Source organism: Orcinus orca, chromosome 5 (assembly GCF_937001465.1).
Source record: "Orcinus orca chromosome 5, mOrcOrc1.1, whole genome shotgun sequence".
NCBI classification, from domain to species: Eukaryota; Metazoa; Chordata; class Mammalia; order Artiodactyla; family Delphinidae; genus Orcinus; species Orcinus orca.
Genome location: NC_064563.1, coordinates 78042219 through 78068287, shown reverse-complemented (window position 1 = coordinate 78068287; position 26069 = coordinate 78042219). Strand labels below are relative to the sequence as shown.

Below are 26069 nucleotides of genomic sequence, written 5' to 3'. Positions count from 1 at the left end.
TAAACTATCCCCTTATCAAAAACATGTTATGTTTCTCCTAAGTAGTTATGCCAACTGAAATTTCCAGTGATCTTACCCTGAGTTATTGATTATATCAGTTAACAGGATCTAAAATTACAATCACTGTTAAATAGTTATTGGAGCTCTTCACTGAAGAGTCTAGCTTTTAAAATCCACAACGGAACAGATAGCACATATTAAAGAAACCATTACATTTCAAATACTGGCTGTAACTTTTATACATTTTTGAAGTGCCCATCAGTCTGAGAGATCTTTAAAATAAAAAGGCAAGAAACAAAACAAAACAAAAAAAACTATTTCACAATTTCTTACCTTCAGGCAAACGTACTAAGTGATTTCTTCTTACATTAAGGTCTCGCAAGGCCTCCAAATTACCAATTTGGGAAGGGATTGTTTGAATTTCATTGCAGCTCACATCCTATTTCAAAAAGATACAAAGTAAAGAATTGTACTTATATTACAAACTTGCATGCTTTAAACTATCTGTAAAATGAGGTTGGACAAGATAGTACCCCTCTTGTTGTAAAAAATACTATGATTCTGTGTCCAAGAATAATCCCATAGTTTGCAATAGCATTTAATTTTTAAAATGTATAGGCTTTTGACTGACTCTATACACTGTATATAGATCTACATTAATTTTGTGAGCAGAACTAAAATTAAATGACTTAAGATGTGGACAGGAGGCCTAGAATATCAGATCAAATGAAAATGTTGGTGAAAAGGTTAAAAAAAAAGGTATTAAAACAGATCTTTAGGACAATATTTTTATTTTATATTGTTCTAAAGAAACTAGAAGAAAAAACAAAACTATGATAAAAATTATAATGATAAAATTATTTGAAAGGAAATCCCATTCTCAAAATACAAGTTCAACTATTCAAGAATATAAAATAAAAATGCACTGAAGATGACTCAAATCATTCTTTATCAAACTGAACATGAGGGAAAAATAATAAAGTACATATAACTCAAAGGCTATGGAAAAAGTAGATACTATTCTATTAGCAGCTCATCAACCTGATTCTAATACATATATTAGGTAGGCCTTCTGGTATCTTGGCAAATAGCTTGATTCCACTGGTTCTGAAAAGAGACTGACTCCAAGGTTCCAAGATTGATAATTTCAGGATTCCATAATTCTGAGACAAGCCAGAATTTGTAAACCCATGCATAGCAACAAGAAGCTGTCTAGGTTAATAAAAGCTCTAAGATGCCACAGTAACACTTAAAATTCCTCCAATACATAAATAAAAAGAAAATACTGAGACTTGTTATTAGAAAAGACCACTTACAAAAAACTTCAATAAGCTTCAGACATTATTTTTAAATTTTCCCAAAATATTCTCAGAAAGAAATAATACTATTTTTACCTTTCCTACCCATTCATGATTGAAGTAGAATCAGAAGCTAGACTTCTTAGCCCAGTGCTCTAGGTATCAAAGCTAAAAGGGTTCTAAAAGAAGTCAAGGGATCACTGGTTAAGAATCCACCTGCCAATGCAGGGGACATGGGTTCGAGCCCTGGTCCAGGAAGATCCCACATGCCACGAAGCAACTAAGCCCGTGCACCACAACTACTGAGCCTGTGCTCTAGAGCCCGCAAGCCACAACTACTGAAGCCCGCATGCCTAGAGCCCATGCTCCACAACAAGAGACTGCACTGCAATGAAGAGTAGCCCCTGCTTGCTGCAACTAGAGAAAGCCCGTGTGCAGCAACAAAGACCCAATGCAGCCAAAAAATAAATAAATAAAGAAGTCGAAAGGATAGGAAGATTGAGTCTGAACCAGAAGGGAATAGCAATCTATTATATCTCTCTCAGAAAATATGTATGTTGAAAGACAGCAGTTTACTTCCACTAAAAAAAAAAATGAAGGAGAAAAAAAAAGGAAAGAAGCAATAAGGATGCTGCAGAAAGACCCACGAGGGAATCAGGAGCATTACGATTATTAATTTTTACTCTGCCACAAGCTGTTTTTTATGACTGAAGTATCAACTCACTTCTTTCATAGAAAGCTAAAAGCACCTTCTGTGAGACATATCTATCTTTAAAGCATTTAGGATTCAATAACTAGAAACAGAAAGTTTAAATAGTGGTCTAGTATCTAGACTCTAAATTTAATATATTTGTGAGTTCTTATATGTGACCTTTTATATTCATAATCCACCTGAAAAAAAAAAAAGTGACCCAACATGTGGTCCAATTAGACTTTTATGTGTACAGTCAGTTGTCCCTCAGTATCTGCAAGGGATTGGCTCCGAGGATACCAAAATCCATGGATGCTCGAGTGTCATATAAAATGGTGCATAATTTGCGTATAACCTACATACATCCTCCTGTATGCTTTCAACCATTTCTAGATTACTTATAATACCTGATACAAGGTAAACACTATGTAAATAATTGTCACACACGGCAAATTCAAACTTTCCTTTTTAGAGATTTCTAGAAAAAAAATTTTATTTCTTTTTTTTTGGCCATGCTGCATGGCTTGTGGGATCTTAGTTCCCCGACCAGGGATCGAACCCACGCCCTTGGCAGTGAAAGTGCAGAGTTCTAACCACTGGACCACCATGGAATTCCCAGGAAATTTTTTAAAAAAATATTTTTGATTCACCGTTGGTTGAATCCACAGATGCAGAACCTACAAAAGCAGAAGGCCAACTGTATTTATTTTTTATGATGTACATACATCTTTGTTAATAAACCTACATGGAATTATACTCCCAAATCTCAATGGACATAATTGTATTTGACCATTTCAGAAATAGGAATCATAGGTTCTGGAGTTAAGGTAGACTGGTTTCAAATTCTACTTCAGTTATGGAACCTTTGGAACCTTTGGCAAATTACTTAACCTATCTTGAGTGCTGGTTTCCTCAGCTATAATATGATGATAACAATTCATAATGTTATTGTGGTGATTAAATAAGAAAAGTCTTATTCCCATGCCCAGAACAAAAGCACTCACGAATAACAAGAAGTGGTAGGTGAAGGTTAAGCTTCTTAGAAAATATAAAGAATAGCTCACTTTAGAGTGGGAGCTAGGTTCTAAAGTAGCCTATAAGGTAAAAAAGTAAACCTGACCTTTGTACTGCCCATTCCCTATAGGCACTAACCAAAAATCAGAATATTGATGCTATTAACAAGATTTAATTAAAAAAATTCAAATCCTTTATTAAATTATGTCTCAAAAGTTTAATAACATAGAAATCACTTAATATTCATTAGAACCTGATTAGACTTTGATAAGACTTGTACTTTCAGTTCTTTCCTAATTCTGTGTTGAAGCACTTGAGAGCTCATCAATCAGTAAAACTTCATTATCAGTACTTGAAAATAACTCAAAAACACAAAAGAGTATGTGTGTGTGTGTCTGTGTGTATATATATATATATATATATATATACACAGACACACACACACACATATATACAAAACAATCAAAAAATGAAATATTAACTTACAAGTTCTGTTAAATGTCTGAGATGTCCAATTTCTTCTGGAAGTGAGACCAATTTGTTATTACTAGCAATTAAGACTTTCAATGGTAAATCACACAAGTGTACTGGCAATGTTGACAGCTGGTTTCGACTAAATGGGTAAGTAGAAAAAGAGAAAAGTCAGAGCCCACCACTCAAGGAAAAAAACTGCCATCTTTCTCATTCTATACTAAGTATACTAACAAAGTTAAGTCTTGCAAGGAACAAACAGGATATTAGATTTGAGTTCAAGTCTTCATTTCCTCACTTGTCAGCTTTTGTGTTTTTAGGCACAGCATTTAATTTATCTGCATCCTACACAGATTCCTCAGCTGTAAATCACAGGGCTTACAGGACTCTTGCACCACAAAACTCCTTTGTAAATAATGAAGTGCCATATAAACAAAACATATTATTATTTTATTAAATTTATATAGGAAAAAATGATTTTAAAATAGGGTAGATAACTAACATCCTCTCCTCTTCCTTCCAAAGAGTTATATACAAAGTGTCTGTAATTTACTTCCCTCATCATTACATTATTATAACCAAATGTACATAAACGACCCAAATATAATTCTATGGGAAATAAGGGACAGATTGTGATTTCAAATATATCATATTAACTGAAGGATAGGTAAGGAATTTTTATTTATACAAAAATATACAAATCAGAACTGAAAGTAAAAAACACATCTATCATTAGGATAAAAATAAGTTAAAATTTTACTTATGCAGATTTAACATCTTAATCCTTAGTAACAATTGCCCCCCCTTTTCAAGATCTTTGATGATTTTACTAACACAGATCATAAGCCTTTAAAACTTTTAAAATCTAATAATTAGACATTCACATACAAAACTGTCTACTAGTGCTACTTTGATCATGGGAAAAAACTGAGAGAATAAATATCCGAGAGGGAAAATGAGTTTCAGAAACATATAAACTGTACATTAAAATGATTACATATAAAAATATTTCCAAAGGATATTTAATGAGAAGGGGAAAAACTCATTTAAAAATTTGACTAAAAGCCTACAAAAAAGTAAAAGTTCACCTATAATTATATAACTCAGACACAACATTTTGATGAATTTCCTTTACTTTTCTACATTTGTTTATCTTCTCCAGTCAACATTTATAACTTTTATAATGAAATAAAATAACAAAAGAATTCTTGTAAGATGTGAAAAAATGGAGTAGGTGAGTTGAATAAATGCATTTATATATTCAGAACTTAGTACACAAAAATACATAATCACAAAAACCAAACAAAGTAATTTCAGATGTACTATTCTCATTTGATGAAGCTTACTTGAAAATGTAATCGGAAAACCACTGCTACGAGACTGCTCCAAGTCTATTAGGCTAATGTCTCTTAGAGTTTGTTAATTATTACAAACACAAAGTCAAAGGGAGAAACTAGAGGGACATAGAAAATACTGCTAATTTAGTCTAAGAATATGTCGAGATACTGCTGATATAAACAGACAATATAAATTTTTTTTTAATTATTATTTTTATTTTTTGGCCGCATGGCATGTGGGATCTTAGTTTCCCAACCAGGGATTGAACCCGTGCCCTCTGCAGTGGAAGCATGGAGTCCTAACCACTGGACCGCCACGGAATTCCCCAGATAATGTAAATTTTAGTGAAAGGGAAGAGGAAAATTGAAAAGATCACACAAAACTAAAAATTAAAAAGAAAAAATCCTTACCTAATATTTAAGAACGTTAGAGCTTGCAAGTTTAGAATTGCCTCTGGTATATACCGAATACAATTTTGGTATAAATTGAGATTCTCAAGAGAAACGAAGTGACATGCTTCTATGGGAATTTCTGAGAGGCGATTTCGTGACAGATCTGAAAGAAAAAATAAATTAAGTTTAAAATCAGTCCTTGGAACTTATTTTACTGAAATTTTAAATAAAAAAGCAGGTTTCATAATTGTTTGAATTTCCTAGAGCTCCTATTGTGGAGACTGGTCCAGATTAAATATTCAAATATTGAATGATTGAATAAACCATTTTAACATATGCCTCTATACCTGTTGCTGGGAAACGCTGATTCCTTTTGGGTCTCTACACATACTAAAAAATAAAACCATTATTCTTTGCAAGTAACATAAATTGCAAGGAATACCAGCTTAAAAATTACATCACAGATCATGCTAAGTGCCAAATATCCTAGAAAACAAATGGATCCGTAAAATCCACCTTCCCAAAAGCTCAGACAACATTCTAAGGTTTTCAGAAAAGCGAAGCAAAACGAAACAAAAAAAAATATTGTCCCTTTCTTTACGGAGCAGCTAGGCCCGTGAGCCATGGCCGCTGAGCCTGCGCGTCCGGAGCCTGTGCTCCGCAACGGGAGAGGCCGCAACAATGAGAGGCCCGCGTACCGCAAAAACAAAAAAGTATCACTGTCATGTCAAAAGGACTCAGGAACCATCTTTGCTCCCACTGGCTAAAGATGAGATAATCTGAGCTTCAATAAAGATAATAATTGCAGCGAAAAACAATAATAATAATTGCAGCGAATTGAAATCTATCACATATTACTGAATTTATCCTCCCCAAAAGATGATAAAGAACCAATTAATTACCTTGTAAGCTGATAAAGAGGGGGGGGAAGCAAACATTTACCTTGCCTTCCCTATGTGAACTGTATCACTGAGTAACCAAATAGATAAAGGGAAGCATCTTTATATAAGTGTTCTAGCTATAAATGAAAAATAATGCTAGAATATAGCATTTTGCAACTCTCAATGAATTAATGGATCCAGAATTGAGTATTAATGATGTTATCTTTACAAAAAGATAATCAGAAAGTATATGCCCCCCATTAGAAGAACAGAACATCATTTATGGTCTTGCCAAAGGGACAGAACCTGAGTCAAATCAAGCTTTTCCATCAGCTGCAAACTTTCAGAAAATGAAGAGGACAAAGATGTATGCTGAAATACAGTCACTCTATCATTAACCATTTAGATTTAATTAAATACACTGTGAGATTCATTTGATCTCTACCGTTTTCTCTCTTCTTCTGCCTCTTAAATTCTCTGTTGAGAATTATTTGGTGAGAATCCTTTAACTTTCCCTAGATGGAGGATCTGAATTCCTGCACATCTGCAAGTACCTTGCTTTCACCATAACAAGTGAATGATATTTCAGCTAGGTATATATAGACAATTCTTTTCTTGGTAATCTGTAGACGTTATTTTACTATCTTCTAGTTTCCAGTGTCACACTGAGTAGTCCAGCACATATCTGATTATTTTTCCTTTGTAAGCAGCTTGTTCTTTGTCTCCCTCCACCCTTAAATTAACACTCTGGTCCAGAACTCAGTTGGTTCTTTCAATCCTTCTTTAAACCAGAGAAATTCTCCTCTATTATACCTTTAGTTGTTGCATCTCCTCCATTTGCTCCTTCTCCTTCTTTATATTTTTTTTCTGTTTTGATATACTCTTCCACTTAATGTTCCAAACCACGAATCTGAGTCTCAACAGTAATCATTCTCTCCTTAAATTAATATATAGAAAAGTTTTTCCCCTCACTTTTTAATTCTTTCATGCTATGATTAGAAGCATGTCACCCTGTTTCTCTTGAGAATCTCAGGATAATTTAGTTTTGTTTTGTTTTAATTGAAGCATAGTTGATTTACAATGCTGTGTTAGTTTCTGGTGAACAGAAAAGTGATTCATAAAACTTGATATATATATACTTTTTCAGATTCTTTTCCGTTAGAGTTTGTTACAGGATATTGAATATAGTTCCCTGTGCTATATATAGTAAGACCTTGCTGTTCGTATCTGCTAATGTATAGTAAGACCTTGCTGTTCGTATCTGCTAATCTCAAACTCCTAATTTATCCCTTCCCTCCCCTTTCTCCTTCGGTAACCATAAGTTTGTTTTCTACGTTTGTGAGTCTGTTTCTGTTTTGTAAGCAAGTTCATTTGTATCACTTTTTTAGATTCCACATATAAGTGATATCATATGATATTTGTCTTTCTCTGTCTTACTTCATTTAGTATGATAATCTCTAGGTCCATCCATGTTGTTGCAATGGCATTATTTCATTCTTTTTTATGGCTGAGTAATATTCCACTGTGTGTGTGTGTGCGTGTGTGTGCACACACACGCACACATACATACATACACACACACCACATCTTTATCCAGTCATCTGTCAATAGACATTTATGTTGCTTCCATGTCTTGGCTATTATAAATAGTGTTGCTATGCACGCTGGAGTGCATGCATGTATCTTTTCGAATTAGAGTTTTCTCTGGATATATGCCCAGGAGCGGGATTACTGGAACATTCTGTTTTGTTTTATTTGTTAAACTTGTCATCTATCTCTTCGAATAGTTCTATTTCATTGAAGTCACTTCTTCTAGATGTAATCCGTGTTCATCCTCTCTGGCTGCTGGAGTTCCTTTAAATGAATTATCTTCCTTTGCCAATTCATGGCTTGCCTCATCTTTGGAGCTCAGATCAAGCTGCTAGAGTACCATGAATGGCATTCAACATCAAAACAGTGGAAGCAAGCTCCATGATGCACTGGAACTAAGCTTCCCCTCTGGGGCACAGTTCTTCCTGAGAACTCAAAAGTTTTGATAACTGCCATAGGTTTTTGTCTCTTATTTTCATTTGGATCCCAGTATATCCCCCAGACTCACATATTCCCTACAGGTCCCACCAGCCTGTGAGCCTCCAAGTTGCTTCACTCTGAAGTAGTAGTTAGTAATTGAAGTTGGGAAAGACCACCATCTTACCAAAATGCCTCCCCATATTGTATTCATTAGGAAAAAGTTAAAGCCCAGGTAACAGAGGGCATCAAATATTTACAAATAAAAATTTCCTACAGGGCTTCTCTGGTGGCGCAGTGGTTGAGAATCTGCCTGCCAATGCAGGGGACACGGGTTTGAGCCCTGGTCTGGGAAGATCCCACATGCCACAGAGCAACTGGGCCCGTGAGCCACAATTACTGAGCCTGCGCGTCTGGAGCCTGTGCTCCGCAACAAGAGAGGCCGCGATAGTAAGATGCCCGTGCACCGCAATGAAGAGTGGCCCCTGCTTGCCACAACTAAAGAAAGCCGTCGCACAGAAATGAAGACCCAACACAGCCGTAAATAAATAAATAAATAAATTTAAATCATATGGGCTTCTAAGAAGACCTCTGCTTAAAAAAAAAAGATGCAGCTGTAAACTGTCACCCACGCTTGCTGCCCTCCCTTAAAAAAAAAAAAATTCCTACAGAATCACATGGTAAATAACTTATTTAATACAAAATACAACAAAAATTATTTTATAAATTCCTATTTAAATTTTGTTAGTATGATTTTAAAAACTGAAGAAATGAAAGAAATTAATTTCAATTACAAACTGCTCCTTAGGGACTTCCCTGGTGGCACAGTGGTTGAGAATCTGCTTGCCAATGCACGGGACACGGGTTTGATCTCTGGTCTGGGAAGATCCCACATGCCAAGGAGCAACTAAGCCTGTGTGCCACAACTACTGAGCCTGTGCGCCACAACTACTGAGCCTGTGCGCCACAACTACTGAGCCTGTGGGCCAGAACTACTGAAGCCCAGGCGCCTAGAGCCCGTGCTCCACAAGAGAAGCCACCGCAATGACAAGCCTATGCACCGCAATGAAGAGTAGCCCCCACTCGCCACAACTAGAGAAAGCCCACACACAGCAACGAACATCCAATGAGGCCAAAAATAAATAATAAAATAAAATAAATAAATTTATTTAAAAAAAAGTGTCAGCAGAACTTCATTCTTTCTGGAGCTTCTAGGAGAAAATCTGTCTTCTTCTTTTTCCCAGCTTCTAGAGTCTGTCCACATTCTTTGGCTCATAGCCCCATTCCTCCATCTTCAAGTCAGCAATATCAGGTGGAGTCCTTCTGATGCTGCCATCTCTGTGGGTCTCCCTCTTCTGCCTCCTTCTTCCACTTTTAAGGATCCTTTGATTTGCCCATCTCTCCCTGCTCCCAAATAATCAACGATAATCTTCCTATTTGAAGAACAGCTGATGAGCAACCTTAATTCCCCTTTGCCATGTAGTGCAACATATTCATAGGTTATAGGGATTAGGATGTAGACTAATCCCTACACCCTACATCCTAAGGTGGGGGGAACATAATTCTGCCTAGCACACCTCTCAACTTTCTAAAAGTAGAAGCATACTTTATGTGTTTTCTTTTGTGACCTTCTCTCAACATTTGAGATTCATTCATGTAGTTGCATACTGCAGTAGTTCCTTCATTTTCACTGTCTTCATACTATTCTATATGAACGTGCTACGATTTATTTACTCATTCTACTACTGATGAACATTTCGATTACACACTGAACTAGGAGAGAAAATGCTGTGTAATAAGATTTATGTATCATCAACTTCAAAAGAGCATGCCAAATTGTTTTCCAAAGAGGTTGTACCAATTTACACATTTACCAGCAATGTACAAAGAGTTCTTGTGGCTTCATATCCTTGCTAATACTTGTTATTGAGATGTTTTAATATTTATTATGTTTTACACATTTTTATACAGTGGCATTTCATTGTGATTTTCATTTCCCTGATTATCAATGAGGTACAACAGCTTTTCATATGTTTATTAGCCATCTAGATTTCTCTTTTTGTAAAGTACCAGCTCAAGTCTTTTGGTTTGTTGGACATCTTTATAAATTCTGAATATGAGACTGTTATCAGTTATATGTGTTGCAAATATGTTCTCCCACTCTGTAGTCTGAAGTTTCACAGTCTTTGTGGTGTCTTCTGATGAAAGTCTTTAATTTTAATAGAGTAAAATGTTTCATTAATCCTTTCCTTTATGGTTAGTGGTATGTGCAGTTTTAAAAGAAATCCTTCCCTACTCCAAGGTCACAAAGATATTCTTTTCTAAAGGTTTTAGAGTCTGACATTTAATCTACCAGGAATTTATTTTCTAGTATGATGTGAGGTAGGAGGCCAATTTCATGTTTTCCTACAGGGATACCCATTTATCCCAGTGACAGTTATTGAAAAGATCATCACCTCCCCCCCCCCAACTATTTCCCTATAACACCTGTCATATATCAGGTGCCTACATTTGTATGGGCCTGTTTGGGGGCTTCTCTAATCTGTTCCATTGCACTACTTATATATTCTTATGTCAATATTACACAATCTTAATTACTATAGCTTACAATGATTCCTGAAATCTAGTAGAGTGATGTACTCCTACATCACTTCTAGTAGGACAGGTATTCCTTCCTCTTTGTAGTTCTTCAAGTGTGTCTTGGCTTTCTAGGTCCTTTGCATTTCCTTGTAAGTTTTAGAATGAGCCTGTTATATCTCATAAAAACACTTGTTCGAACTTTTACTGAGATTGCACTGAATCAAACATCAATTTGGGAAAAATGACACCTTTACTTGATTTATTCACAGGTCCTTATGATTTTATAAATGATATGTATTTTTCAAGTTTTATTTTCTAACCATTAGTTACTCATAGAAATAAAATTGATTTCAATATATTGATTTTGTACCTGGCAACTTTGATAAATCTTTTTAGTAGTCTATAAAATTTATCTGTAGATTCATTTGGATAGCTCCAAATCCACGATTACCTAGTTCTGTGAATAATGAAAGCTTGTTTCTTCCTTTCTGATATGTACGTACATACGTACGTATGTACGTACGTACGTACCTACCTATCTATCTATCTATCTACCATCTAATTCCCTTACAGTGCTGGCTAGGACCTCTAGTATAATGTTGAATAAAAGCAGTAATTGAAGGTATTCTTGTCTTGTTCCCAATTTCAAAGGTTTTCTGTAGATATTGTTTATCAGATTAAGGAAATTCCTTTCTATTCCTAGTTTGCTAGTTTTTTATCAGTAACAAATGTCATATTTATCAATCTCTTTTTCTCCATCTATTGAGATGATCATAGGATTTTAATCTTTTACTACATTAATATCGAATTTTACTCTTTATTCCACTATTATTTATTCCATTAGTGTAGAACTGATTTTTTTCCTTATTAAAACTTTATTCTATCAGTATGATATTAAATTTACTTTCTAATGTTAAATCTTGTATTCCTGGGATAAAATAAATTTAGTCATGATGTATTAGTTTGGGGGTATTCCCTCTTTTTCTATTGACTGAAAGGATTTATACAGCTTTCAAATGATTTCATTTTAAAAGCTTCTTAGAATTCACTGGTGAAGCCACCTGGGCCTACGTTTTCCCTAAAGGAAGATTTTTCACTATTGACTGAATTTCTTTAATATTAATAAGACTATTAAAGTTTTATATATATTTTCTTGAACCAGTTTTCAGTTTTTACAGTCTAGGAGTTTGCTATTTTCATCAGAATTTTCCATTTTATTCGCATAAAGTTGTTCATAATATCTTCTTTATTTTTTTAATGTTTACAGCATCTGTGGGGATGGCTCTATTTTCATTTCTGACTTCGGTTTTTGTACCTTATTTCTTTCTTGAGCAATCTCATCAGAGATTTGAAAATATCATTAGTGTTTTCAAAGTATCCATTCTGGCTTTGTTAACCCTATTCATTGTACAGTTTTTATTTTGTTAATTTCTGTTCTTATCTTTATCATCTTCCTTTCATTGGGGGAGAGGGGTTGTGCTATTCTTTTCCTAATTTATAGAGATGGAGGCTTAGCTCAATAATTTTTAGACTTATTTCTTTCCAAAAATATGCACTTAAAGCTTTTATAAAATTCCCTTTAAGTGCTGCCTTAGCTGTATCTCATGAGTCTTTATATATACATTTTTTAATTAGAATATTCAATTAGAAAATATTTCCTAATTTCCGTTATGATTTCATCTCATTCTGTTAGAAATGAATTCCTTAATTTCTGAACATATAATGATATTCTACTTATCTTTTTTGTTAATGATTTCTAACAACTGTATATGGTAAAAGAACATGCTTTATGTGATTTCAATCCTCTCGTTTGTTTATTTTCTTTACGGTCCAGCACATGGTCCATTTTAATACATATTCTATGTGAGTCTGACAAGAATATTTATTCTACATTGGCATAATGTTCTAGTTATGTCTACTAGGTCACATTTGTTTAACTGCATTGTTCAAGGCTCATCCTTACTGATTTTTTTTTGGTCAGTTTTTTCTATCAACTGCTGAGAGAGAGGGGTATATTAGTCTTTCATTTTTATTGCTATGTGGAGAGGGGTATATTAGTCTTTCATTTTTATTGCTATGTATCTATTTCTCTCTTTAACTCTTTAACTCTTTCTTTATGTATTTTGGACTTTTGTTATTAGGTACCTACAAAATTTTAAATTATTATTATTATTATCAATTTTTTTTTTGGCCATGCCGTGTGGCATGTGGGATCTTAGTTCCCCCACCAGGGATCAAATCCGTGCCCCCTGCAGTGGAAGCATGGAGTCTTAACCACTGGACCGCCAGGGAAGTCCCCCAAATTTTAAATTATTACCTTCCTGATAAATCAAACTTTTTATAATTCTTAAGTTACTTCTTCCATTCCCAGTACTGTAATTTGCTTTGAAATCTCTTCTTTTGGTTGGTTTGGTGGACTTACTTTAATGTGACTCCCATGATCCCTTTTTACACCCTTGTATAATATCCCCTCCTCCACTTGAGTGTAGGTGGGACTTCAAAAGTAACTAACTTGCTCCTAACCAATAGAATACTGCAAAGATGATGTGATGTCATTCCTGTGGTTAGGACTGTCTATCTGATCTGTCCTATCTCTGTTGCCAAATTTGAAGAAATAAGCTGCTGTGAATTCTACAGTTGCAAGGAAATAAATTCTGCCAACAACCTGAGGGAGACTGGAAGCAGATCCTTCCCCCGTCACACCTCGAGATGAGGACTCAGGCCTGATCAACACCTTTACTGAAGGCTTGCAGCAGACTAGTCTAAACTGTGCCTAGACTCCTGATTCAAAGAAACCATGAAGTTCCTTAAGCTGCTAAGTTTGTGTAACTTGTTATACAGCATAGAAAACTAACACAGTCAATATTTCTACAGAGTACCTTTTCCTATTCTTTAATTTCGACCTTTCTGGATCATTACACTTTGAATGTGTTTCTTATAAACAGCACATAGGTAGATTTTGCTTTCTTTTCATTGTCTGACAATCTTAATCTTTTAACTGAAGCACTCTATATTTAACATAATTACCCAATATATTTGGACTTTTTAAAAGGTCATGTTATTTATGACAAATGTAGTTCATTGCCCTTTGAATATCTATGCTCTTTCCTTCCTTCTTACTATCAGAATCTCAATTGTGTTGAAAACAGCAAAGGGCTCAGCTAGACCACTGACTGATATTTCCAATTTTATTAATCATTAAAGTTCAAACAAAGGAAATAAAGACTGATATAAAATTTAACCATATTTGTCCTGGTAACTAAATTGATGTAGGAAATTCTCATTTATAGCCAGTGTCCTGAGTTTGTATGTAAACTGAATGCTTTGAAACTACCTCATGTTTTTCCATAGAGGGAAAAAAGACTTCTTAGCTGTTGAGGGCTAACTTCACACACAATGCCAATGCCAATGCCAATGTTATATATTTGCAAATATATTCTTTTTCCAGTATTTCCTATCTCAGTACATGATGCTTTTGTCTATCCAGTTGCTTAAGTCAGAATTCTGGAAGCATCCTGACACCTTTCTTTTTTTCCCCTAATCTAATTCTATTAACAAACATTGTCAGTTTCTTGGTCCAAATATATCTTGGGCCTCTCCGTTTCTCTTCATCTCTTTGTCACTGCCTCTTAGAATTGTTCTAAGAATCAAATCAAACAATGCATGGAAAATTACTTCATATACTGTAAAATGCAAAGAGGCACACACGCATAAAGCCAGTTTCAAAAGGCTGACAGCCATACAGCAAAAACAAATAACACCCATCCCCCTAATTTCAGGGTATTGTACTCTGCAATAAAATATTACAGAGTACAATACAATAATTTATGATCTTTGGTCACCAAAAAGAATATTGCTTTCAGTATACTCTACTTTTAAAATGCAAAAAAGGTAGAAAACATTTATTTAAAGATTTACATTAAAATGTTTAAAATAGTTTCCTTATCTTTCAGTGAGGTTAAATAAGCAGAGAGGTTACTGTATCTTTGTGTCACTAGAGTAAACTTGCTTTCACACATACAGATAAGACTAGTTATTGCCACACAAGCCCCCTAAATTTCCATCTCTGTGTCAGTGTAGTCAGTTGTAGGCTGTTTTCCAGATTGCAAGCTCAACTGAGATTTGCCAAGTATTGTAAACAGCCACAAACTGGATAATAAGCAACTATGCAATTAAGCTATTAAGTTACTTCTATGTATCATATCCTGAATGTGGCCTTGGTCTTGCACCAGCCATTATCTTTTCTGCTAATGCTAGTAATATGAGCCAACAACTATACCACTCTGGCATAGCCCTTGGATGTATTATTCAGTTGAACAAAGCAGAAAAAGCCTATTTTGGCCTGATAAAAATATGAGAAAAATTTTCGCTAAAAAATGTACCATGGAAGTTTCAATTAACTAAAAGAAATATTTCAATGGAAAAAGTTTTAAGACATTTTGTTTGCAATCAAATGCCTGATTATTTTCCTAATTTACAAAAAAGTTACCCTCAAAGTTAAACTCATCTCAGATCTAGTTTAAGTTTAAAAATAATATGTCTAAAGAGAAAAGTCTAAAAAAATAGTAAAAAGAATCTTTAATATTAATGGGGGGTGCACAAGAATGATCACTCTAGATTCACATAGCAAATATTCACTGAGTAGGGACTATGTCTGTTTTGTTCAACTCTGTATCGTTGGCACTTAGTAGTGCCATAGTACATAGCACATAGTAGGTACTCAATAAAATATTTATTTTAAAAAAAGACCAAATAAATGAATGAAACAAAAACTCCAGAATCAGAAATGAGTAAGAATCCTGTCCTCCATCTTATACAGCTTCATCTATGGTAAGACTAATAACGTAATTAATATACTGATAAAGGACCAAATCACAATTTTACCTTTACGATTTTTAAAAAAATACTACATAACCTGGATTGAAAATTTATTTCCAAAAAAGTAAGTGTTAGATAAAATGAATCAAAGCCAACTCTTGAGGGAAAAACTATTACGTGTATCAAACCATAGATAAGTATTTATAATTTAAAAAAAAGCTGAGATAGGTTACAACCGTAAGAAAGAGTGGTTAAGGTATATAAAAAATGACATCGGGAGGCTTCCCTGGTGGCGCAGTGGTTAGGAATCTGCCTGTCAATGCAGGGGACACGGGTTCGAGTCCTGGTCTGGGAAGATCCCACATGCCACGGAGCAACTAAGCCCATGCACCACAACTACTGAGCCTGCGCTCTAGAGCCTGCGAGCCACAACTACTGAGCCTGTGTGCCACAACTACTGAAGCCCGTGCTCCTAGAGCCCGTGCTCTGCAACAGGAGGGGCCACCACAATGAGAAGCCTGTGCACCACAACAAAGAATAGCCCTCACTCACCACAACTAGAGAAAGCCCGTGCACAGCAACAAAGACCCAACGCAGACAAAAATCAAAAAAAAAATTTATTAAAAACAAAAATGACGTTGAAACTTTTTTCCATTTTGAAGTACAAAATGTTTTTAATTTATACCTTCCTATTTTAAAAAATAGATGTACATTGATTTATTGACTTGTTTGCTGCATAGACTCATGGATTTTCATTTTATTCAATGTTATAATCCATTATGACCCAGACCTGATTAGGAGATCTCCCCTTTAAACTAGCTCCTATAGCTTTTTGATACACCATCTTCATTTTTTTTCACATTTCATTTTTTTTTAAATTTTATTTATTTATTTTTTGGCTGCGCTGGGTCTTTGGTGCTGTGCATGGGCTTTCTCTAGTTGTGGTGAGTGGGGGCTACTCTTCATTGCAGTGCATGGGCTTCTCATTGCAGTGGCTTTTCTTTGTTGCAGAGCATGGGCTCTAGGCATGTGGGCTTCAGTAGTTGTGGCATGCGGGCTCAGCAGTTGTGGCTCACGGGCTCTAGAGCGCAGGTTCAGTAGTTGCGGTACACGGGCTTAGTTGCCACGCAGCATGTGGGATCTTCCCGGACCAGGGCTTGAACCCATGTCCCCTGCATTGGCAGGCGGATTCTTAACCACTGAGACACCAGGGAAGTCCCTAGCATTTCCTTATATTCTGACACAGCAAGATGTTCCAGGCTTATCTTGTAACTTCTGTGCCCCAGTTCTAGAATCAGCTATTTTTCACCTTCGTGTAACAGCAACATCTGTGGCATTAGATTTGTGGGGTAGGGGGCAAAAGGGAAAACCACCAATCCCAAGGGAAGTTTCAGAATTAATGACCGTTGGGTTTTTTTTGTAAGCCACTAAGCTTTGTAGCCGTCTGTTATACAGCAACTGAAAAACAAAACAGAAATTGGTACCTGGAAGTGGTGTGTAACAATAAAACATCTGGCACTGGCTTAAAATGAGGCAGCAGGCAGTGGCCCTAAGGGGCCTCCCAGTGCCTGTTAGTGGAGGCTGGAGGGCAGTGGAAAAAAAAAATGCTATTGAAGGCTGGAGAAAAGGGCACCCTAGTTCTGCTCTGGCAGAACAATTAAACTATAACCTGCCATATCATGATAGGTACAGAGGTTATCTAAAGGATTTAAATCACCATAAATACATGTGGCTATCTGTAGTGAAACATGTTAGCTGAAGAGGTATATGACAATAAAGATCACTAAGTATTAATCTTAAATCTTGATAAGAAAGGGCATATATATATTTACACACATACATATGTGTATATATTCCTGTAATTTTCTACTTAAATTTTTCTCCCCTCACTTATTTTTACATATCATTCAAATGTATTACATATTTTTCCTTTTCAAATAATGCAGAGAAGATTAAAAAAGTCAACCAACTTAAAAGACTCTCTTTGCTCACACAGGAAAGAACGTGAATTTCTGCCTAGAATGGATTCTGGTTTTAGATAATATTGGAAAATAAACTCAATTTTAGAGTTTACAAAGATCATCCTTAAAAGTGTTATCCAATTCTCATAATATTTTCTTTCATCTTGAAATATGGCTCATTACATACCCTGCCAATAAAAGTTTTCAAAACTACACCCCAAAACAATGCAATTTAGAGAAAAACTATTATCTTAAATGAGACCTAAGATATAGCCAGACTTCAGCCCTAGCTCTACCATTTATTATATATATCTTAAGCTCTAGAACATTTCAGAATCTTTTTCTCTAACACTTTCACTGAGATGTTTTCAATTATTTTACTTTTTTTTTTTTCAGGTAAGAAGCATGTTAAAAGGTACTTTTTTCTTAAGTCTATTTCTCCCATTAACTGCTCAATAACTTTATGATTTTATGAATTAGGAGTAGTTGATTCCTACTTTCGGGGGACAAACCTGGAGCCCAAAGATGACAGTAATGTACCTTCTTAAACTTGAAAAAAGTTTTTGGGAAACACTTATTTAACTGATGTGACATTTTCCTCCCAGCTAACTTTCTGACTTCCTATTTCTGTTTGAGGCTGTGAAGGTCACAAGGTCCAGAAAAATAATATAATTATTTTACTAATATGATATTGCTCACTCCTAAGCTGGCAAAAAGGAAAAAAAAAAACCCTAATTCTTTATAACACAAAAACTTGTCAATAACTTAAATAATTTTATAAATTAAATCTCTTAAAAGAAAATAATTATAAATATCTAAGTAGTATTTCTGTGTTTAGTTCAACAAATTCATTCTTTGCTCTTAAAGAAGTCTGATCAATTTTGCCCCTTCTTTCAGATACAGTCAAACTGTTACAATCACCATTCTTCTTCTTTTTTTTTTTTTGCGGTACGCGGGCCTCTCACTGTTGTGGCCTCTCCCGTTGCGGAGCACAGGCTCTGGACGCGCAGGCTTAGCGGCCATGGCTCACGGGCCCAGCCGCTCCGCTGCATGTGGGATCTTCCCGGACCGGGGCACGAACCCGTGTCCCCTGCATCGGCAGGCGGACTCTCAACCGCTGCGCCACCAGGGAAGCCCAATCACCATTCTTGATTCTCCTTAGTGCTGCAGGAGGCAACCCTTCTTTTTTTTCAGACCAGTGTCTGACTTTTATAACAAGGTGCCTGAGATCATTTCCTTTGACCCATCAGATCTAATATCGTACTCTCCTCTACCTGTCTATTCTTCTCCCTATTCTCATGTAAGCTATCAGAAGAAAAAATGTGGTGACATTTCCATTAAAAGGAACCACCTATTTGAATCACACCCAAAATAAGTTAAATTCATTCAACCAATTAATGCAAATATTTTAAATTTAAACTTAAATAACTGTACTTATTCATTTCTACTAACATATAGTGTTCTTCAGTGTTTCCAGCTCTTATGCATGTGCAGGTTACCTAAAGCACACAGGAAAAAGGGGCCAAATCTCTCATTTAAAAAAATAGATGTTTTAGCCATTGTGTATTGCTTATTATCATAAATGTAAATATATAGTGAGACATCTTTAGGATGTTTGCTCAGCTCACAATGTTCTTAATTTCTCCCTTTCATCCACAGGGGCTGGCTCTCCTTCCCTCCCAGCTTTTCAGAGTCGTATATACCAGTAACATTTACCCTGGGAACCCTCTCAAAGGAAGTAACACTGAACTCCAGGGCTCTCCTCATTCTTGATACCCTGGTAAACTCCTGCCCCTCCTTTAAGAGCCATCTCAAGCATAATCTCATACTTCCCTTGACTTGTCTAGGCACTCAAAGGATTTGCCCACTGTGTTTCTATTACTCTAGTGTAGCAATTATCACACAGCAGGGTAATTCTTCATTAGATTTTAAGTTCCTTGAGACCAAGAGCTTTGTGTCTTTAGCATCTAACACAATATCTGACTTATTAAAAGGTCAAGTTTATTTGCTAGAATTAAGTTAATTCAGTGTGCCAACACTGGATATATCATGCTGATCAACTCTCTAATCAGCTATTTTTAAATTAAAAATTGGAAAATTAATTATTTCTGAATAAACAAAGTTTGGTAATTAATTAATTAATCTTTAAAATGCGGGCTCCATGAAGGAAATCATAAGAAAAGATCCTTAATAGCAGTAGAGGAAATATAGGAGAGATACCTACGGACCAGGTCAGATTACACCCACACCACCACCAATCCTCTGCAACATGAATTAAAAATAAAATGGGTAAATCAATGATAGATTAATATCCAGAATGAATATTATACACACACACACACACACACACACATATATATATCTCTAACACTCAACACCAAAAAACAAACAACCCAATTAAAAAATGGGCAAAGGACTTGAACAGACATTTTTCCGGAGAAGATATACAAATGGCTAAAAGGAAAATGGAAAAACACTCAACATCACTAATCACTAAGGAAATGCAAATCAAAACCACAATGAGATACCACTTCATATCAATGAGGATGGCCATTATTATTATTTTTTTAAAAATAAATTTTATTTATTTATTTTTTACTGCGTGGGGTCTTTGTTGCTGTGCGTGGGCTTTCTCTAGTTGCGTTGAGCGGGGGCTATTCTTTGTTGCAGTGCGAGGGGTTCTCATTGCGGTGGCTTCTCTTGTTGCAGAGCATGGACTCTAGGTGCGCGGGCTTCAGTAGTTGTGGCGCACGGGCTTAGTTGCTCCGCAGCATATGGGATCTTCCCCAACCAGGGCTCGAACCTGTGTCCCCTGCATTGGCAGGCGGATTCTTAACCACTGTGCCACCAGGGAAGCCCGAGGATGGCCATTATTAAAAGCGAAAGCCAGAAAATAACAAGAGTTGGTGAGGATATAGAATAATGGAACCCCTGTGCATTGCTGGTGAGAATGTAAAGTGGTACAATTGCTATAGAAAACAGAAGAGTGGTTCTTCAAAAAATTAAACATGAAATTATGTTTATGCTCCAACAACTACACTTCTGAGTATATACCCAAAAGAACTGAAAGCAGGGACTCGAACAGGTATTTGTCTACCAATATTACAGCTACGTTATTCACAATAGGCAAAAGGTGGAAACAACCCAATGAACAGTCCAAACGTCCATTAACAGATGAATGGATAAACAAAATGTGGTATATGTATAAAACAAAATACTCTTCAGCCTTAAAAAGTAATGAAATTCTGATACATGCTACAACACGGATGAACCTTGAAAACACTATGTTAAGTGAAACAAAACAGACACAAAAGGATAAATATTGTATGATTCCACTTATATGAGACACCTAGAATACTCAAATTCAGAGACAGAAAGTAGAATGGTTACTGGTCGTAGAGAGAAGAGGTAATGGAGAGATACTGTTTAATATAGTTTCACTCTGGGATGATGAAAAGGTTATGCAGATGGATACAGTGGTGATGGTTGCACAACAATGTGAATCTACTCAATGCCACTGAACAGTACGCTTAAAAATGATTTAAATGGTAAATTTTGTTACCTATATTTTATCACAATAAAAAATGTATAGTACTCAAAGTAGAAAATAAATGTAATCTGCCTCTTTTTAGTGATATGTACGTTAAAAATCTTCCTCCAAAATTACGGACTTTTCTAAAAGCCGTATCTTATACCTTGGCAATAAACCAAATAATACAGAAATTAAAGAAACAAAAATTCAAAGTATTCTGGGGACTTCCCTGGTGGTCCAATGGTAAAGAACCCACCTTACAATGCAGGGGGCGCAGGTTCAATTCCTGGTCAGGGAACTAAGATACCACATGCCATGGGGCAACTAGGCCCATGTGCTGTAACTACTGAGCTTGCACACCTCAACTGGAGAGCCTGCATGCCACAAGACTACAGAGCTCATGCACTCTGGAACCCACACGCCACAACTACAGGGCCCATGAGCCCTGGAGCCTGCACATCACAACTAGAGAGAGAAAACCCGCACGCCACAACTAGAGAGAAGCCCGTGCGTTGCAACAAAAGATCCTGCATGCCTCAATGAAGATCCCGTGTGCCGCAACTAAGACCCGGAGCAGACAAAAAATAAAGAAAAATAAATAATAAATAAATCTTTAAAAAAAACCCAAAACTACAGAAAGTATTCTGTAATCCCAAATCTCAAAAAGTTAGCTTCATAACTGTGTAAAAAAAAATGTAAATTGTTTATTATCTCTTTCCTTCCTAACTCCATTTCTCTTTCCCAGGGGAAAAAAAAGTGTTTGATATTTCATTCTATTCAGCTTTGTAATTATAACAGTAGAACTTATTTCTTTAAATCTCTAAAGCTAAGCCAGTCCAAACACAAATTAATGTTTTCAACTGTATGGCATTTATTAAGAAATGCTAGTAGTTAAAAGTTAAAAGTCTTATGTTCTTCTAATAACTCCTTCAGGCCATCCCACGCAATGACATCATCCTTACCAAATAAAGCCCATTATGCAATACCCACATATACAGTACTATCACTTTGTATGAGAACAGTCACTGTTGTGAATGTTAAAAGGGCCTGAGATTATGACAAATATTCTGTATAAGAGATTTTTAACACTAAGCTATACAAACTTCAGAAGAATATTATAGGGATAATATCCTTTAACACATAAAGAAATGGTAAATACAAATTATTAAAAGTTTCTAAAATACACATTCAATATGAAATAATACAGTAAGAAATAAAAACTAAAATTCTTAAGGAAGATCAAGTCCCTAAAGAATTATATAAAAGTAATAACTTAAAATATGATTTGGTAACTATTTAACAAATCCCAATGATACTGTTTAGGGTGCTTCCCACAGGCTAACAAATACCAAGGAGAAAGAACATAAACATTTGCCCATTAAATGAAGATACTGTGATGGCTGATAAAAGTTTGTTACACTTTTTAAACTTTCTCTTTAAATTTGCTCCAAAATTTTAAATCCAAAAAACACTCTATATTTAGTTATTTCCTTTATGCTTTCAACCACTATGCCATTGACATGAAAATTTTGTTGAGAGAATGCAATAAAAATCATTTTATTTTAGCTATTAATTATACAACCCAGAAAGGTCAGAAATGAGAATACTAGATCTAATGCTTTTCATTTTAAAGTCATATTACTTATATATGGATATTCTTTTTAAATTGTTTTTAACTAAAGGTAGTAAATTTATATAATTTTAAATGCCAATCAGTGACTTCTGCTTCCAGGAAGATAAAGCAGATGTACTTTTCCCTATTACTAAACTAAAAATCCTGGCAATCACATCTAAAACAAACATAAGATTCTAGGGCTTCCCTGGTGGTGCAGTGGTTGAGAGTCCGTCTGCCGATGCAGGGGGACATGGGTTTGTGCCCCGGCCCGGGAAGATCCCACATGCCGCGGAGCGGCTGGGCCCGTGAGCCATGGCCGCTGAGCCTGCGCGTCTGGGGCCTGTGCTCCGCAACGGGAGAGGCCACAACAGTAAGAGGCCCGCATACCTCAAAAAAAAAAAACCAAAAAACATAAGATTCTAAAGGGTTAAAACAAGACAACTAAGGACTTCAAGACCCAAGGAATGACATGGTGATCAGTTCCCTGGGTTTTCTTTTTGCCTCATGTATCCTAGACTTGGAGCTGACATCTCCAAGTTGGCAATCCAGAAACACCAATGGGAAGAGACAAAAACAAACAAACAAACAAACCAACAAACCAACAAAAGCCTGCTTTCTCTGTCCAAAGGACCAGGAAAGGGGCAACTTAACAAGACAGAAAACTTTTAGACAGTAACCACTCTACTTCAGCCAAACATCTCACAAAAAAATTGTGGCCTCATCCCACCCATGGAACAAAGGCTAACTGGGAGCCTAAACTTCCACCCTTGCAGAACTGTAACTTAACATTTTAGTGGCTCCCCACCAGTCTCCACTGGTGTGGTGTCAAAGAGGGTCAAGGAAGGAGCCGGGACTTATATGCCTACTAGAAGGTAATGTGGCCCCACTCCCCATGATGTGGGATCAGTGGAGACATTATGGGGAGCCTGGACTTCCACCTCTAACCAGCAGTAACGAGGAGCCCTCTGCCTTCCTGCTGGCGTGAGGTCAGAGGAGGACTAGGAGAGTCAGGACTCTGACCACTGCCCACCTGTTGGAGAGACAGAAAGAAAAAAACAAATGGTCTGTCATAAGATTGCTCTTCCTTTTCAGAAAGCAAGGACCTTGAAGAAATCTCTTGATTCCTTAGAGGAAGAAAATAATGGGAAGTGTATAGGGTATGTAGCAAAAACTTCAAGGACTGAAAATATTTCAAAATCTCAACACGATGCTAATTTTAATTTCTACATTAGAGTATAAAAATTCAGACCACCATGAATGGTGTCATTACTAAGAAAAAAAGATTAGGCACGTTTTAAGAGGGAGTGCCACTGACCTATCTGACTTCTGAGTGAAGCAAATACTTTAATAAGATCCAATCTCTATAATTAACAATCCCCAAAGTCAAAAGCAATGTGAACTAGAAGGGCCCAGGAATTCAATAATAGGGATGTTGATAATCAGCAAAAATGAAGTAGACTGTTAAAAATAAGTAGAGAAAATCCATTAATGTCTTATTTTTGTTTATAACATTGGAATTCATACTGAATGATGACCACCTGATATGACTAATTCAGGGAATACATATTTTTTAATGAAAGTTATGAATGTGACTATCACAACTTATTTTCCTTATTTTTACTTTCACACAGCAGCATTTACAGAGATGCCAAAATGAGCCTTATTATGAGGCAGATCTTGGTTTTAATCAGTTATAAAATTGAAAGTATAGATTATGATCAAAACAGTCAAATTTTTAGATGATACAGTGATATCTTTTTATGTTTCTCTCTAGCACCTTAAAAGTTAAAACTTCATAAACTCTTTGAACAAATTTATTATAATCTCATCACAACAAACTTTAACTGCAGCATGTCTGGCCTTCCCTAAAATTAGGAAATCTGGCCATGGTACTATAAAGAATTTCTTCACAATAAGGTTTAATTTGTTGTTAATAGAAGATCACCAGGTTAAATGAATGCACTGTCAAATCTTTTTAACATAGTAACATGCTACTAGAAAAAAAAATTGTTAGAAGTAACTTGTTTTCCCATCTTAAAATATATGACTATTAATATAAGACTTGCATATATAAACCTGAAAAGGTAAAATATAGAAATCTAAGAGTTTCTATGTATTCCAAAACCTAAGGGTTTCTATATATTATTCCTTTTTCATTAAAAGATTAATGCCTATTTTTTTTTTGTTGTAGTTATACAGATTGACCAACTGTCTAGATTAAAATACTGAGACCAGTAACTTGTTACTAGTACAAGTGAGAAAGGGAAGAATTCCTAATAAACTGCTAATATTTTTAAAGTGTATGGGGTTTAATTTTTGATCTCTATTGAAATGTTTAAACCTACTTCCAGGCCCATATTTATACTTAATTTCACAGAAACGTCTTATTAGGTATATTATATCCTCAACAAATACCATAAAATGAAAATATTCAGTTGACTGCTTATTCAAAAATTTTTGACAATTTCAGTGTAATGAAAGAATTTCAACTTTGAATTTATAATTTACTATGGTGGGGTTAATTTCTGTCAGTACTTGAGATGTATCATCAGCCTTCTTTCACAATGGAATCCCTTTACTGACTTAGTATTTACTTTGAACATGTTTTTGTCTTTCTTTTTTTAAGTGCTTAGCCTAAATTTATTTTTAAAAGCATGAAATAGCACTTGTTTAAAACTTAACATTCTTGTAAAATTCTCTGCAAAATGTATGCAGAATTTAAATTATGGCCAAGTGTATTATCATTACCCTATTTAAAATTTTAATCAGCTTTCCAGAAATGGTTTCTTCATAGTGTAATTGTTAAATCAAATTGAGGATTTACTGGTAAAAATAACAGGTTATTTTTTTTTTATTCACCAAAAGGATGAAGACAAAGTGATATTCAAACAACCTTTTTATTCTCCAATTCAGTCATTCCATAAAACCAATTATAGTCTTAATGCAGTTTTTAAATATCGCACTGGTAATCTTTTTCTTTTTCAGGTGTGCAAAATTAGAACTTTATTTCTCTTTAACTGAACTTAACACTTGTTGTGGATTGAATTTTATCTTTCCAAAAAGATATGTTACAGTTCTAATCCCCCAGTACCTCAGAATATGACCTTATTTGAAGACAGGCTCTTTACAGAGGGAATCAAGTTGAAATGAGGTCATTAGGGTGAATCCTAATCCAATTGATCCATGTTGTTACCTCAAGGGGAAAATTGGACACTGACATGCACTCTCTGGGAAAACACCACATGCCAATGAAGGCAGAGATCAAAGTGATGCTTCTAAAGCTAAGGAACACTAAAGACTGCCAGCAAACCAGCAGAAGCTAGGGCAGAGGCATGGAACAGTTTCTCTCTTGGCCCTCAGAAGGAAGCAACCATGTTGATACCTTGATCCTGGACTTCTTCGCACTGGTAATCTTCTATACTTTAGCTCACTAATGATGACCAAAGTTTCCTAGCCTCCTACTGGAGAGCA

The 26069-nt window shown here is 35.5% G+C and overlaps 1 protein-coding gene across 13 annotated transcripts in view; it reads right to left on the bottom strand.

Annotated features, from left to right (window-relative positions):
- The window catches only part of LRCH3 (leucine rich repeats and calponin homology domain containing 3), a 116556-nt gene that overhangs the window by 68409 nt on the left and 22078 nt on the right, over nucleotides 1-26069 (bottom strand). For 12 of the 13 annotated variants that reach the window (XM_049710337.1, XM_049710338.1, XM_033403834.2 and 9 more), the window contains exons 2-4: nucleotides 5223-5367; nucleotides 3490-3616; nucleotides 334-439 (exon numbers count right to left, since the gene is read on the bottom strand). In XM_049710337.1, the coding sequence (XP_049566294.1) occupies nucleotides 334-439; nucleotides 3490-3616; nucleotides 5223-5367 (378 nt within the window). The remainder of the gene's footprint in view (nucleotides 1-333; nucleotides 440-3489; nucleotides 3617-5222; nucleotides 5368-26069) is intronic. The other variant, XM_033403843.2, reaches the window with a different exon arrangement.